The 17281-nt window shown below is 40.0% G+C and overlaps 2 protein-coding genes across 2 annotated transcripts in view; one reads left to right on the top strand and one right to left on the bottom strand.

Annotated features, from left to right (window-relative positions):
• LOC310984906 (metal transporter CNNM4-like) overlaps positions 1 to 8321 on the top strand; it is a gene marked incomplete at both ends in the record, with an annotated part of 27541 nt that extends 19220 nt beyond the window's left edge. The window contains 5 exon segments of the mRNA XM_083970281.1: positions 739 to 884; positions 1888 to 2200; positions 4856 to 4960; positions 5986 to 6090; positions 8242 to 8321. Of these exon segments, the coding sequence (XP_083826407.1) occupies positions 739 to 884; positions 1888 to 2200; positions 4856 to 4960; positions 5986 to 6090; positions 8242 to 8321 (749 nt within the window).
• Positions 8322 to 14800: 6479 nt separating this feature from the next.
• Positions 14801 to 17281, bottom strand: part of LOC310984644 (protein NLRC3-like) — a 101315-nt gene continuing 98834 nt past the window's right edge. Inside the window, exons 12-14 of the mRNA XM_083969904.1 lie at positions 16045 to 16218; positions 15551 to 15726; positions 14801 to 14966 (exon numbers count right to left, since the gene is read on the bottom strand). Coding sequence (XP_083826030.1) covers positions 14926 to 14966; positions 15551 to 15726; positions 16045 to 16218 — 391 coding nt within the window. The 3' untranslated portion in view covers positions 14801 to 14925. The remainder of the gene's footprint in view (positions 14967 to 15550; positions 15727 to 16044; positions 16219 to 17281) is intronic.

Raw genomic sequence — 17281 nt, 5'->3', positions numbered from 1 at the left:
TATATATACTGTATATGTTCTTCTTATTTATTTTCTTCTTATATAATCATACTCCATTACAAATACTGCTTTCTTTTTTTACTGCTATTGCTACTTATTATCTGTGCTCTACATATCTTCGCTGTTTTCCTGTAAATTTCCCCATCATTGGACAAATAAAGGATTATCTTACCTTACCTCAACTTACCTTACCTTATCTCAACTTACCTTAACTTATCTTACCTTACTTTACCTTACCTCAACTTACCTTACCTCAACTTACCTTAACTTATATTACCTTACCTCAACTCAACTCACTTTACCTTACCTCAACCTACCTTACTTTACCTCAGCTTACCTTAATTTATCTTACCTTACTTTACCTTACCTTAAGTTATCTTACCTTACTTTATCTTACCTCAATTTACCTTACCTTACCTCAACTTATCTTATCTTATATCTTAGTTATAGATGTGGCACTGATAACACTGATAGAAACACCAATTTCTAATGTAAAACTGCTTTATTATTCAGTTTTAATATTATTCAGTTTGTTTTGAAGAGGATCGGGCCTGAATGACTCACACTAAAGGAATCCTATACCCAGGAGAAGCTGTAATGAGGACGGCATTTACTCCCATGATCCTACGCTGCTTCTTTCGTGTTTGTTTTTGTTTTGCCCCTGTGCATTTTAACCGACTACACTTGTGAACCCGGATGGTTTCTAAAGTATTCACATGCTCTCTGCCTCCTCTTCAGTCCACAGATCCCCTTCTCGCAGCAGCGGCCTGGACCGCTCTGATTCGATGCTGTACGGAGGAAGCATGGGGCAGCTGAACGGTGCGGGGAACGTCTACCTGCCAGATTACTCCGTCAGACAGCTCACACACCTTCAAATCATCAAGGTAACACCTGAGCAGCTCGGACAAGGCGCCGTTTTTTCCTCTATAGATTCATTTTCTTTTTTGCATTTCATTAGAATGGCAAAATCCAATGGTTCGGGTTGTGAAAAAGAGGATTTTCCTACAAGAAAATCTTAAAGGGATAGTTCAACATTTTGGTAAATTGGCCCATTGCCTTAACCCCTATAGTCATAGCAGTAGGTTCGTTACCTTTATTTGTCGGTGCAAGCTGTTTTTAGAACGGCGGAGCAGAGCCGTGAGCTGCTCAGAGCTACGCTACGGAGGCTCATGGGATTTCTTGGTTTCCCTCATCAAACTCATCAAATACACAATCCAACAACTCCACAACGCTCTGGTGGACAAGTTGTGACCTGCACATTCACCACGCTATGAGATAATAACACAACGTTACCAGACAGAGTTGTTTTAGAGGTAAATACAGAGACTGCTTGATGAAAAACTGTCCCTGCCGGGAACGCGCATCAGCAGTTTTGCATGAATTTACCTCTAAAACAACTCTGTTTGGTAACGTTGTGTTATTATCTCATAGCGTGGTGAATGTGCAGGTCACAAGTTGTCCACCAGAGCGTTGTGGAGTTGTTGGATTGTGTATTTGATGAGTTTGATGAGGGAAACCAAGAAATCCCATTAGCCTCCGTAGCGTAGCTCTGAGCAGCTTGCGGCTCTGCTCTGCCATTCTAAAAATAGCTTGCAGCGACAATTAAAGGTAACGAACCAATTGGCAATGGGCCAATTTGCCAAAATAGTGAACTATCCCTTTAATTTCACTAGACAATGTGAAGTTTTTGGACGCAGTAAACAATATAATGACATTACCAGCTGAGAGAGAGCAGCACACTCGGTAAAATCCACTGGAAAGACTTAACTGAAGACTTAACTGGTTGATCTTTGACCTTTGACCTTTGACCTTGTGTTACCAGTTATTAATAATAATAATAATAATAATAATAATAATAATAATACCCATAATGCTCCTGTGTGTCAGATAACCCGGAGCCACTACCAGAACGCGGTGACGGCCACCCGGATGGACAGCTCTCCTCAGACTCCGGATGCCGACGCCCGACTCACAGAAGGCAACACCCCGACCCCGGAGCCCCCGACGACGGAGCACGGCGCCACGCTGATGCCCCCGCCGCACCACCACCACCACTCCACCAACAACACCACCACCTCCTCCTCCACCCTCATGCCCCCACCCAGGGAGCTGGGGCGGCCCAGCTCGGCAAGAACCCACGCGCAGCAGTCGAGCGTCCCGCCCGACACCTCGCTGCTGAACGAGAAGAACCGCATCGTCCGTAAGTTTCCTCCAGATGGTGACGTGACGGTCGTTTATTGTTTATTTTTTATTGAGGATCCCTTATTACTTTTAATAATAATAATAATAAGCACTTTTAAATCCAGGTTAAAAAACATTTCTCTTTTGAGCTCTTTTAAGAACATAAAACTTTATCCATTTTTTTTTTTTTACTTTTATTTGCTCTTGCTTTTAACTCTGTTTTTAGTGTTTTGTTTGTTTTTATTCTGTTTTATACTTCTTTTTTTAATGTTTTGTCTTTATGTAAAGCACATTGAGTTGCCTTGGTATGAAATGCGCCATATAAATAAAGATGCCTTGCCTTGCCTATTAGCCAACGGCAGGCTAGTCTTCCTTGGGTCCTTTTAAAAAGTTAAAGGTATAATATGTAGGAATTCCCCCCATCTAGCGGTGCGGTTGCATATCTGAACGTATTCTTGATGTTGCATTCACCTGAAATCGGGCAGACGTCAGACAGACAACAGACGCTGCATGTAACAGGATAAACAAGCGTCTATGTAAACAAGTGGTCCGCCAGCACGAGGCAAAGCAATACAGGCGTGACAATATGTTGTCATGGTGATGTGGTATTGTTTACCTGACCCACGTTTTACCGTCTTTCTCTCGTCAAAGAGTAAAATGACATCCGGTTGGTTTGCCGACGGCCGACTGCCTGACTGCACCTGAATGCAACATCAGTGCCTCCGTCCTTCCTCACACTACACAGTGGTGACAGTTTTAACAGGCCGAGCCAACAGCTCCGCTGAGTTTCCATGGTTACCTACGGTCACGCTGCCACTGAACGTAATAACATGGCCGCCTCGGTTCGGCGCGTCGCCCACTTATGTATTTGTAACGACTTGTAACAACTCATTCTAAGGTACGAGAAAGCTTTCATTTGTATGCAGCTGTGATTCCACTTCAGTGAAATACGGATTTATGAAAGCAATATTTGATTTTTGCTGATAAAAAGCCAAATAAGTTACACACTGGGGCTTTAAGGGTATACATTATTAAACATTTTAAACAGTGGGGCGATCGTGTCATTTCTGTAGCTGCCCCTAAACTGTGGAACTCTTTACCCCCTGAATTACAATTTACTAATGACCTGGCCGACACGCTTCAAGTCTAATCTTAAGACTAATTTATTTAGAAATGCTTTTAATATCCAGTGACAGTCTGTGACACCTTCTGTTTTTACTTAAAAAAAAAAAGTTTTATTACTTCGCCATTTGTTTATCATTGCTGTTTTTCTTAATTTCTCTTTCGTATCTTTTATGTAAAGCACTTACTCCAGATGTTGGAAAGTGCTATATAAATAAACGGTGATTGATTGATTGATAAATTATAACAATAGGCCTACACAGATCCAGTTACGATAAACAAAAAAAGACAAAAACATGATCATAACAATTCCCAAAACTGTAACATTAAAAGACATCAGTTTGAGGCTCTGGTACTGCAGTGATAAACATCAGAATTATATCCAATTTGATTATCAAGAGCTGTAGGATACTTGGTGTAAATTATATTTCTAATAAATAACAATAAACTGGTAGATAACCTATTAATAGCCGTGAATGCATTTGGTATAACACTATAGATCTATAAGAACAATCAAACATGAGTCTAGCTGCCCTATTTTGAGCTGTTTGTAACTCTTTCAGTCCAGACTTAGGTGCAGAAAACCAAAAAGCTGAACAATAACCAAGATGACACAACACCAACGTTCGTACTACCTGTCTGTGAATACTGTAGCAGTGTTAGCTAAGTGGTGGAGAAAGTAAAACCGAGGTCACTAAGAGATGATTCGAGCCATCAGAGGCAGACAAACAAAACTGCTCCATCAAATTAGTTGTTTTTTGTTGTTGTTCTGAATCCATTAGACTGTAATATTCAGGACGAATGGAGTTCAATAAGTTCAGAAGTTAAGAGAGAAAGAGAAAGAGCTGATAAGACAGATAAACTGAGCTACAGACTTGATATTGTATATCATATTTAAATGACATGGATACATGAATGAGGGATAAAAAAGAGTAACATCTTCAGTCTGACTCCAAATGACTGTTTTGATTATTTCATTTGTGACTGAATGTTTGCTCCGATCTGAATATTTCAAATAAGACGCTTGGTTGTGTGGTGGCAGGAAAACTGATTTTATTTCCACCATAGTACAAATGCAAGTATCTTAGAATGAATCCCAGTATGTGACTGTAACTGAGTGTGAGTCAGCAGCGATGTGTCTTTGAACGCACCACTGGAAAAGCGCAAACACAATAATGAGATTAAAATGTGTTTAAATATTAACGTACCACTGGAATTGAATTACTTTGTATAAAGTGCTCTGCAGAGTGGAGACTAAGTGTAGCTATGTGTGTGTAGACTAGACTGTGAACATTGATTATATATATTTTACTTTAGGACTTGTGTGACGTGTAGAGAATAGAAAACAGGACAAGAACCACAACAGATGGCCAAATATAAATGTAATATGACTCTCAGGAGGCCACGTTTTAAACTTGGTCAGTCAGTTTAAAATCCTTCATAATCCGCAGATGTTATTCTAAAACAGTGGATTAGAGTGTGTATAATGAAAATAAACAGGACTTGTGTTTACATATGTGTGTGTGTGTGTGTGTGTTTGTGTGTGTTTCAGGGAGTAAATCTGACGGCCAGAAGAGTCCCAGTGACTCGGTGTTCCTCAGGATGGATGAGATCCCGTACATCAGAGAGGACAGATCCGAGGCCGACACACACACCGGTACGACGTCTTTACTTTACTTTATTTGTTGATTTGGATGGGACAGTGCACATTAATGAACATAAAAACATGTAAATGTGCCGGATTAGCATAAAAAACAGTACAGACAATACACATAATAATATAGATGACATAATTATGCAGACAACAAAAAGACAACAAGACGACTATAACTAAAGTCTGTCTGCTCGTCCATCGCATGTGGCGCTAAGATGAAGTTAATCACATGCTAAGCAATAAAGCATGCTTTTATTTTGAAAGAACAGGTGGTCAGCATGCATGAGCACAGGAAGTCTCCTTGTGTTAACTCCTGTAACGACATCACTTCCTGGTTTTAAAAGGATAGTTCAACATTTTGCTCATTGCCTTAGGAGTAGGTTCATTTCCTTTAATTGTCGGTGCAAGCTGTTTTTAGATCAGTGGGGCAAAGATATGAGCTGCTCAGCTAACGCAACAGAGGTAAACGGTATTTCTACGTTTCTCTCATCAAACTCATCAAATCCACAATCCAACAACTCCAAAACGCTCTGGTGGACAAGTTGTGACCTGCACATTCACCACGCTATGAGATAATAACGTATAATTATGTGACATTACGACAAATGAAGCAAATACTCGGAACTACTTGCACTTTTGAAATCACTCCGCCCAGCAGCCGTGTCAGGAATGTAGTTCTGGTTACGCATTTCCCTCTAAAACAACTCTGTCTGGTAACGTTGTGTTATTATCTCATAGCGTGGTGAATGTGCAGGTCACAACTTCACCACCAGAGCATTTTGGAGTTGTTGGATTGTGTATCTGATGATTAAAGGTAATGAACCTACTCCTAAAACTAGAGGGATTATTATGGCAATAGGCAAATTTGCCAAAAATGTTGAAATATCCCTTTAACTTAATCCATTTTAACTCATTTGAACTTTCCTCAAGTTCTCAAACGTTGTCGTCGTCGTTGTTTACTCTCATGACCGCAGTCTGTACGGAGACTCACTGACAGGGTCATGACGAGGTCTCTCTCTCTATTTCAGACATGGCCTCTGTTCCCATAGAAACGGACACATCTCCTTTCATCAGCAGCCTGTCGCTGAGCGGCTCGGAGGACACGCTGGGCAAGAAACTCCTGCTCAAACTCAGTCAGTCCCACACACACACACACACACACACACACACACACACACACAAACCACTTATTCACCAAACTTTTCTATAGTCTCTCTTTCTTTCTCTCTCTTTCTCTCTGTTTGGCTTTGATTCACATGCAAACACTGGCTGTGAACACACAATACACACAATACACACTCTCACAGTCACAGCTTCTTCCCCCTGCAGAACCTGCCTCCTGTTTAAACTTACATGAGTGTTTTTGAACTCGCCTACTTTGTATTCCGCACTTTGTTTCCTCCACTCACTCTCTTTACTCTAAACATGTTTATAGATTTACAGCCGGGAAAATAAGAATTGAACACGTTAAGATTATTATTATAAGGCTATTATTTCTAATCGGGCTGTTGAAATGAAAATTTCACAAGATGTCAATAGCAAACCAAGTAATCCACACATACAGTACAATGACACACAGTGTTTTTCAAGTCACACGCATTTATTTCCCCTGCAACATGCCGTGGAAAATGTCATAACTACTGAATAACATAAATAAAAAAAACAGACAAAAGATTAGCTTGATGTTACACATGGGCAGTTACAAAGCACAATATAAACAATAAAGTACAGTATATTATAGATAAATTAACATTCCTCATTGGCCTTGTTACCTAAACAGAGTTAAGGAAGTTCTATCATACGGGACTCAATACCTTCTCAAGCATGGTGAAGGTAGGGTGCGTCTAAAACAAAACAACCTGACACCACTGTGTAAAAAATATAGTACTATTGTTAAAATGTAAATTATTTTAGTTTTTAATTGTAGGTGCAAGCTATTTTCAGAACGGTGGAGCAGAGCTGCGAGCTGCTCAGAGCTATGCTACGGAGGCTAATGGGATTTCTTGGTTTCCCTCATCAAACTCATCAAATACAAAATCCCAAAACTCTACAACGCTCTGGTGGACAAGTTGTGACCTGCACATTCACCACGCTATGAGATAATAACACAACGTTACCAGACAGAGTTGTTTTAGAGGGAAATTCAGAGACTGCTTGATGAAAAACTGTCCCTGAAGGCAACACGCATCAGCGGTTTTGCATGAATTTCCCTCTAAAACAACTCTGTCAAAGTCAAATCAAGAAATCCCATGAGCCTCCGTAGCGTAGCTCTGAGCAGCTCGCGGCTCTGCTCCGCCGTTCTAAAAATAGCTTGCACCGACAATTAAAGGTAACAAACCTACTGCTATATGACTATAGGGATTATAGCAATGGTTCAATTTGCCAAAATGTTGAACTATCCCTTTAAACAGTAGCCTATAACTGACTCTGATGGCAGCTACATACAAAGAAATCAAAACATATACTGTATTTCCATAAATGAAGTTGTGTGTCAGAAGTATTGAACAAAAGACAAGAAAGCAGCAGGAATGTGTCAATGTTTAGAAAGCGATCCTGTCCCCCTATCAGTGTTAATCAATATCAGCTGCTTTAGTCCTAATTGATTATCTATAAAAAGGTTTCTCATCACCAAAGTGTCAAAAAACAAGCATGTCATCATGGGTCGAAGCAAAGAGCTCTCTCAACACCTTGAAACTGTTGGTTACAGAAGTTATTTCTAACCACTGAATGCACCAAATTATCCCCCATTGAATCAAATAAATCACATAGAGCAGTGGTTCTCAACCTTTTGTACATCAAGGACCCCTAAATTGACACAAATTCGACCACGGACCCCCAGTGGACCAAATTTAGAAGTAAGCACCACAAATACACAAATATTTGTTCTGAGACTGAAGAACATTACTTTTTTATACTTTTAAATTAGGGCCAATGGCGTGAATTTTTGGAAATATTATAGAGAAATTTCTGGAAAAAAGTGGTCCAATTTCTCAAAAAAAAAAGTAAAAATTTTCTAGAAAAAAGTGGAAAATTTCTAAAACAAAAAAGTTTTTTAAAAAATCTAGAAAAAGTGGTAAAATAAAAAATAAAATAAAAAAAACTTCCAGAAAAAAGTGGTAAATTTTCAAGAAATAAATTGGGGACCCCCTTCAGATCTCTCAAGGACCCCTAGGGGTCCCCGGACCCCACGTTGAGAACCACTGACATAGAGTATATAGGATTGTTAGCATTCAGATAAAACTCAGACTGAACTGACTGATGAACTGACTGTTTTGTCTCCTCAGGCCACAAGAAGAGGAAAAAGTCTCGCGAAGGGGAGAAAACACCAGAGGACATTTCAGAGCAGCCGCTGGTTAAAACCTAGCAGAGTGTGTGTGTCACGTGATGCTTCTTTAAGATGTTTTGTAAAAAGACGATGTGGTTGGTGAACTACAGCTATCAGAGTTTTATCTGAAAACACACTCCACACACACACAGACAGACACACACACACACACCGCTGCCGGAGACTCATCACCAGGAACGGACTGAACACGTAGAAGGAAGACACCATTTCACCACAGGAGGTGCAGCTTTGCAGGTTTTTCAGGCTGATGCTCGTATTTAAAGGAACGACTGACTGCGAATGTAAAAGATTTGTAGAGAACCTATTTTATACACTGTGCTGTATATATATATTTACACACACAACGCGCACACACACACACACACCCTCCTCACACGCGTGATCACTTCTTCTCCCATGGAGCTTAAAAGGAAACGACGGTGCACAGGAAAACGGATGGAAGACACCAAAGATGTTGCTGTTTTGTACAAAACTCGCTCCAAAATGCACAGGAGGAAAGTCAAAGAAGCAGATGTAGGAGAGTCGCTTCGTGTTTGGGCTTTTAAATTTGAAAAGGTTGCCTGTTTGTTAACGCTTGTTAGATCTATAGCCTAGGCCTACTAATAATTATAACATGCTGGCGTAGAAACATGCAATTTTGCTACTTTTTAATTTATCAATGAAACAAGTATTTTGCATCCAGATGATGCCTGGATGACTGTTTAAAAAATATATATATATATTTGCCACACATTTCTCATGTAGACGCCATGTTTTAGCTCCAGTGATGGGGAGGGACTGAAAGAGGGGAGGTTGAACGTAATTGGACAAAATTACATCTTTACTTTACTCATTTATCTTTAAAGATGTTGCAAAAACCTCTATATTGAAATGAAGAATGTATCATCATCACTGGTTTCTCTCTGCAGGACATGTTTTCTTTTCTTTTGCTGCCCCCTGGTGGCGTGAGTAGAGTTGAACAGGAACATAACATACTGTAGCTCTTGCAGAGTTTCTCCAGCATGACACCGACAAAAGCTCCTAAGACGTTATTGCTGTTGTACTTTAAAAAAAAAAAAAAGAAGCTTCTCTCTTTGTTCTGTTGTTTGCTGCCCACGTTTTGTATAAAAGCAATAGTGAAAACACTTAAAGCAATGTTACTGAACTGAATGACGCTGCAGAATGTGGAGGAGAAACCATGAATATGTTGCTATTGGAAAACTCCTGATGGTTAAAATTCATTCACATTCAGCCAATAATAATTTGTAATGTGCATTACTATATAAAGAAGAAGTAACTTACACTGGGTGTGTTTATAAAAGTATGTTTTGTAAGTTTTATATCAGCGAATGTTATCTTATTGGGATCCCTATGTGGAAGAATCAAAGTTATTAGGCCTATTACCTTTTTGAATGTCGCAGCATTAACTGTTGATATAAGTAGTGTTGCTTTCAAACCACACTGCACTCACTGCACGTAGACTGCAGCCGGAGGCGAAGACCTGGTATTTGATTTGTTTACTGCAGGTTTTATATGTGAGGCAAGTTCCAAATCTGATTTTGTAAAAGTTCATAATAGAAAACCAGAGACAGAGTCACATATTAATGGAAGTCTGATGTTTTACGTTGAGCTCATGTCTGATAACTGATGCTGCTGCTGTTGTGTTCAGGTTTGTTTGTTTTCCTTCTCACTTAAACCTAAAATGTGACCTTATTCTGACCGAAATGTTTCCAAAAAGACACAAATTGAAGATTCTCAGTTCATATTATCTGGTTGATTTTCACCCACATGTTTAAATTTTAAGATTTAATGATCATCACTGGAGCGAATGTCATCCAACAGGGCCAATAATAAAAACAATTTCCACATTCATATTTGAACTGTGTTGAATTTTACTGAACTTGGGCTATCCACACATTTATAATCGCTGTAATCAGACACCTGTCACTGCTCCTCTTTTTCCTGAACAAATGTTTCCTGTGTAACAGACCAATGGACTGTTGTTCAAATGCCTGTTGTTTAAAGTCACACCAAATGTATTAGCCTAAAATATAACCTCTGAACTTTTCTCCAGCTTCATGTAATAATGTTCTATCATAAACATTTTAACAGAAAGGGGAAGTGACTTGATAGGCCTACTGTTGGACAAGCCTTACCCTGTAGGCTAATTGCCAAAATCTATTTTGTATGAAGAAACGACCTATCATTCACCACACACTTTCTGAATATTCTCTTTTCACAGTGCAGAGAGACTGCATTTAATCAGTGGACACAACTTGTTTTCATTACAACATGCATGGCATAATTGTTTTCATGCAGCCTTACCTTAACACTCAGTCAGAATAGCAGCAGCCAGGTCGGACTCATCCTTTTCCAGTTGTCATGATGATTTTTTTCAACAGATTAGTGTAAACGTGAAAAATGTTTGTTTAGAGGTTTTTCTCAGTTGTTACAGTAAACATGGGTGACAAGTCATTTTCTAGACAAAACAAGGATTAGGAGCACAGAGGTAGCCTATTGTAGCCCAAATAAAATAAACTTGCCTTGAGTATTGCCACCCAGCTGGATAAATTAGGTTAAGAAATTCAGATTTTGTTTTATTTGCAAATCAATAGTAGGCTATTACACAACACATTAAACCATAACCAACTTTTAAGCCTATGTTTGTTTGAGTTGTTAAACTTCAGTGCCACAGCCTTTTGTTTTGCTACTTTGGAGTGACCCGAAGCGATTCAGCTGTTAAAACATTAAAATCTTTAATTTAATCCTCATATTTAATACTGAGCGTTATCCCGCAGATGTGGTCATTCTATCAAGTGACTGTGACTTATTATCAGCTTGCCTTGTCTGTGTTGTCCTGTTGTTTTGTGTAGCTCTAATGCCCGCTAAGAATTACGACAGTATCATTACAGCAGCTTTACGGCCGCTAGTTGGTTACCATGGCGCTCACAGTGAGATTCGCGGCGGGCTTTGTTGTTTTTCGCTCCAACAGGTGTGTGTTGGTCGCACATGCTCTGCACTTCTCTGGCCTCATTTCTCTTGATAACGTGATGTTTCCCTGCCAGGTGAGCTCTGATCTTCAGTGTGTGATGTCGTCTGCATTGTGATACAGTGTTAACATAATTAACGGTTAAGTTTTAATGAGCAAATCAATGTTATTAGCATGCTAACGGCGAGTGAAGCTAATCGCTAATTAGCCACCATGCTAGGTGGATTTTTTTATTGTGTTGTATTGTTATACAGTGTTGTTGTTGCGTGGTGTAGTTTTACTCATCATTTCACTGGGTAATGTGTTTAATTGTGTGCTAAACTCTGTATTGTGTTAAATTAGAAGCGTATTGTGCTTAATTAGTGAGTTTAAAGTTAATCTGATGGGTTTAGCTGCAGCAGAGTCAACAGGTGTGTGTTGCTCGTCCATGCTCTAGTCTGGGCCTCACTCACCTCATCTCACCTGATAATGTGATGTTTCCCTGCTAGTGGATGGACTGATGGTGTGAGACACTGCTGATGTTTTCTGGAGACAATGGAAGAAGAAAGCTGCTGTTCGCCATCTCAGCAACCTGTTTGGTCCTTCCAGGTAAACACACACACACACACACACACACACACACACACACACACACACACACACACACACACACAACCCCTCTACACAGTATATAAATGAATATGAATAGAGCTCCATACAGATACATTTATTTTCTGCAAAGGACAATTGTTAGACACATTTCCTTGTCTGTTTTTACATTATGCCCATTTGACGTTCTTATTTTCATGGATTGAGAAAGGACTCTTTGAATTAAAAGGGCAAGTATTACCTCGTCCAGTGTAATTAATTAGTTTGAATGAAGTAGAACAATAAGTTCTGTCTCAAAAGTGATAATTTAAAGTTATATTTCAAGACCAAGGGATAAAACATTTGCACTTGTCTGTTATCGTACGCAGAACCTGATACTGAGTACTGTTTGATAGGAATGTGTGTTTTCTGTGGTCCAGATTTTCTTGTGTTGTTTGGACAGTGATGGGGTAAGTTCAGCAATTTAAGTATAAATAAATCTGGATTGTAGGAGTAGCCTACAGCGATTTGTCGAGAAAATCCGATGACAAAATTAGTCAGCGACGAATTTAACCGTTGATATTTTTGATGAATCAGTTGATGAATTGACGGTAACATCATCACATGTCTATTTCACATTTCGGAGCTGAACAACGTTGTTGAGTCCTCTCGCTTTCTACCGATCTCTACTGAGAGTTGCACCACCATTTACAGCAAGAAACAGTGATGAGGTAAGATGAACTTCAGTTCAACCATTTATAAATAAATCTGGATTTATAGTAAACTGTTATCATGACCCTGAATGATTTCTGCTTATGTGTTACATTCCCTTCTCTCTGTCACAGTGATCATCAACATTATATGAAGTTGGGGAAATAGTTGATGAAATTAAAAGCACGTTTGTGGTCATTTTCAATAATAAACAAGGAAATCAAATGTAGTTTAAACAACTTGTAAGTGAACAACACACACTCACAGAGTCAAGTGATTTTTTCTGTAACTGTAAAGTAGAACGAGGAACCAGTGAAAGTGTTCAGTGAGTTCAAACTGAGTATCTCTGGCTTCAACCTGCAGAACAGGGAGAGGTTCAACGTCCATCGATGACAGAGAGAAGGGAAGTGACTTGATACAGGTAGAATGACGCCATCTGCTGGTCAACTCATGGTATCATACCAGTTGTACCTAGATGTATAAAAGTGAGCTAGAATACAGCAGTGGTAGAAGAGCTGAGATTTTTGCCATTTAAAAGCACGGCGGTATTAAAACATTACTGAAGCTTTAAGTCCATGATTGTGTAGGTTGTTGAAGATCAGTAAGCTAACATTAGCCTTATCCTGTTACTTTAATGTCTGAGTGTAACCAAAGTCGGGCAGTGATATTTTCTATTCTTCTTCTAAATCTTCTTGTTGTTTGTTTTATGTTATGCTAAACTGTGTTTTTATGTTTCTTTTATGCGCACATATGCACACGTCTAAGAAAAATGTCCACTGCTATGTGCAGGGGACAATAAAGGTTTTCTGATTTCTGTTACTATCCTGCAGACATGTTCAACAGTCAGCAGGGGGCAGCATGGTGATGCGGTTTGAAGCTGATAGATTGCTGGAGCTTCACATGAGCCCGTTGATTCATGTTTCTTTGTTTTGACTGTTTTGTGTTGCTTTGCGCAGAATGTGATGTATCTTGATGTTTATACTGCTGTGATGTGAGCACTGTGTTAAAATATTAAGATATTTATTATTCCTAATTATTATGTTCCATTCATGCAGAGCCACCTTGTGATCAGAAAGCTGTAAACAAGGAAGATGATTGTGCTGCTGGAAAATCAATAATGTGGACTGCAGACTGCTATTTCCCAAACTTCAACACAGTGAGTCAGATATGGAACTATCATAAATAGAAAATGTACAAAGCTTTATTATTGAATTAATCCTTTACTTTGTGGAACAGAGCTATTGTTACATTATACACGGGTTAATTTGAACCGGATCCTGCCGGAATAAGATCCGGCACCTCTTAATTTTGGCCTCCCTGTGTTCCGGTACTTATTTGGGCAGATCCGGTACCTCTCATAAAAGAAAAACGTTTTAAAAATGTTTAAAATAAAATAATAATATGTATCAATTTACAGAACAAATCCCCCATACCTGCATACGTTCCGGGACCTGTGCCCGTCTGCGTCTCGTCATCCCTGAGCTGTCATATGTACTTTGCGTTCTGGCACCTTATGATTTACAAATTAGCACTGATTATACATAATTATATATGTTATATTTTCAGTTCAAGCAAAGACCGCATGCAAAACACCGCAGTCTGTATTTCCAAGAGCCAGCCGCCATCAAAAAAGACACTAATAGCCACAAATAATGCCCAGAACATCACCAATTCAGCAACAATACAAATAGTGTCCCAGCCCATAATACGAGGCATCAAACACCCGCTAGCTTTGCCTGAAAAGAGACAAAAACATAGAAAGCATAGTTCTTAATAAAAATGTGACACCACTGACATAAAAATATTCCCATAAATTATTCACCTGCTATTCAAAAGTCTATAATACGATCAGTTAATGGAATCCAACACAAGCACATTTCATAGGAGTACATTTCAAAGGTCTTTACAGAGATTAAAAAGGAGGAAACTCGTCATGGAACTTGTCATAGTTTTTCGTTTGTTCTTTTTTGCCATAGTTGACATTTTGACTTGAGTTCAATCTCACGTTGGAAAATATTGATGAGCTTCTTCAACAATCTGGACCAACTAAACTTTAACAGTAAAAGCTTCAAATCAAAGTTTGGTGGTGAGAGCTCGTTGAACTTGTGTCTGTTCCCGGCAGCAGGTGAATCAGGCTGCTTCTCCCATCATGACATCAGACTCCTCTCCAATCAAGAACAAAAGGTCCAATGGAAACGGGGCAGAGGACAGTGCCCCCCTCAGGCAGGGAGGGAGAACATAAAATTCACAGGTGAACTTCAGAGCATCTTTATGAGCTTTAAGTCCAGAGACAATGATGATGCTCTGTCAGAGGACACACAGGGACGATGGTGGACTGGACTCTGTGTGTGACAGTGGAGTTGTTCTCACATCAGTTCAGACTGCAGAGCTGGGGGTCACCTCCACTTCCCACCCCCCACCTACACACACATACACACACAGGCAAGAAAAATAAAACAAATGTATTCCAGAATAACTTTATCCTCAAGCAAAGATCAACAAGTGAATCTGATATGAGTGATAGATGCAACAAGGACGTCTGGCTCATACTTCTGGTCCTGGTTCCTAACACCAGAACACACTCTTCAGTGAAGCAGAGATGTTTTAATTAATTAATCAAAGAGGACCCAACGTGTTTCAACGCTGTCTTCATCACACATCCCTGATGAAGACAGCATTGGGTCCTCCTTGATTAATTAAAACATATCTGCTTCACCGAAGAGTGCTTCAGAATCTCTCCTTTTGACTGCACCAGATACCAGCCATTCTCAGACAGTTAGTTTTCTTTTGTAATTCATTTCACCATTCTCCTTGAAGAGCACCTTGAGTTATTCTATTTTTCACTTTTTTTTCTTCGGCCTTTGAAGCACTCACCCCACCCCATCTTTTTTCACAATAGATGGTGGTATTCTGCTCATTCTCCATATTCAACCTTTAAACTGCCCATAAACACTTTTTCACAGTTGATTGATTTGGAGGGAAACAGCTACAAACTTAACTGACCTCAGGGTCTCCAGTCTACAGTCTGGACTCTTCTTAAGATCACACAGATCCTTCAAGTCTGAATCCTTCAACTTGTTGTCACTCAGATCCAGTTCTCTCAGGTGGGAGGGGTTGGACTTCAGAGCTGAGGCCAAGGAAGAACAGCTGATCTCTGACAAACTGCAGCCCTTCAATCTGAATAAAGAATAAAAGCAGTGAGTTGAGGACAAAGTTCCTTGTTGACATCATTCAGTGTCTCATCATCTGTTCAGAGCTGAAGAAGCTTCAGAAAGAACAACTTTAGAAAACGAAAGTCCGACAGCTGAATCAACAGGAAGGAAGTTAAACAGTCACACAGAGAGAAAACAGCTCATTAATATTCATGAGAAGCTGCTGCTGCTTCAACACAGACGTAGTGACTCCGCCTCTTCACCTGTCAGCTCCACCTGTAAATGCATCTAGGTATACAAACTCATGTTGAGCAGCCACATTTACCGACAAACAGATTCTGACCTCAGAGTCTCCAGTCTACAGTCTGGACTCTCCAGGAAAGCACTCAGATCCTTCACTCCTGAATCCTGCAGGTTGTTGTTGCTCAGGTCCAGTTCTCTCAGGTGGGAGGGGTTGGACTTTAGAGCTGAGCCCAGAGAAGAACAGCTGATTTCTGACAAACTGCAGTGCTCCAACCTGAATAAATTATAAAAGCAGTGAGTTGAGGACAAAGTTCCTTGTTGACAGCGTTCAGTGTTTCGAGAAAAGAACACCACACACTCCAGTTGCAAGAGATTTATTTGACAACGTTTCAGTTGGACTGGACTAAAACCACAGAAGAAGAAAACAGTGACTGGACTAAAACCACAGAAGAAGAAAACAGTGACTGGACTAAAACCACAGACGAAGAAAACAGACATCACCATGACAACCCTCAGTGTGGATCAGTCTAATATCAGCCTCATATCTGCAGCTCAGCTTCAACACAACTTTCACATCACATTCATCTGAGCACAGAAATAAAACAGAGTCTGACCTCAGAGTCTCCAGTCTACAGTCTGGACTCTCCAGAAAACCACTCAGATCATTCACTCCTGAATCCTGCAGGTTGTTGATATTCAGGTCCAGGTGTCTCAGGTGGGAGGGGTTGGACGTCAGAGCTGAGCCCAGAGAAGAACAGCTGATCTTTGACAAACTGCAGTCCATTAATCTGAATAAAGAGTAATACGTAAAGATAAAACCCTTGATAATCAATCAGCCGTAGCTTCTGTCATGTCCAAATCAGCAGCAGAATATCTGTGAGTTTGATCCTCATCAAGGAGATAAAAATATAGATTTAAAAACTTTAGTTTAAGTGCATTAAAGCAGAAGTAAGCGATCAGGTCGTTTTGGTTAATGCTGCGTTCCAGGCAGGCTTTTGAAACCGTAAGTTACAGCTTCAAGTCACGACTTATGACTTTGTAGTGTTCGAGGCAACCCGCAACTCGCGTTTCTCCGACCTGATGCTTGTGAAAGTCACTATAACGGCCACTCGTGTTTTTCCGACCCGTGAACTCGCACCAGATCGAACTGGTACGACTTCACAGGTCGAAAAAACACGAGTTACGAGTTGCCTTAAACGCACCATAACTTCTTGTCAGCCGACGGAGTTAGCAGCCCCCGCCCTCGTCATGGATCTATTGGTCCTCGTCCCTACGTCACCACATTCATGCGCATCCCTTGGCTGCACACACAGCCCTTCATGCCGTTCTCTCTCCTC

The sequence above is a fragment of the Trachurus trachurus genome (assembly GCF_905171665.1).
Source record: "Trachurus trachurus genome assembly, chromosome: 1".
Taxonomy (NCBI): Eukaryota; Metazoa; Chordata; class Actinopteri; order Carangiformes; family Carangidae; genus Trachurus; species Trachurus trachurus.
This window is presented reverse-complemented; position numbering and strand designations above follow the sequence as displayed.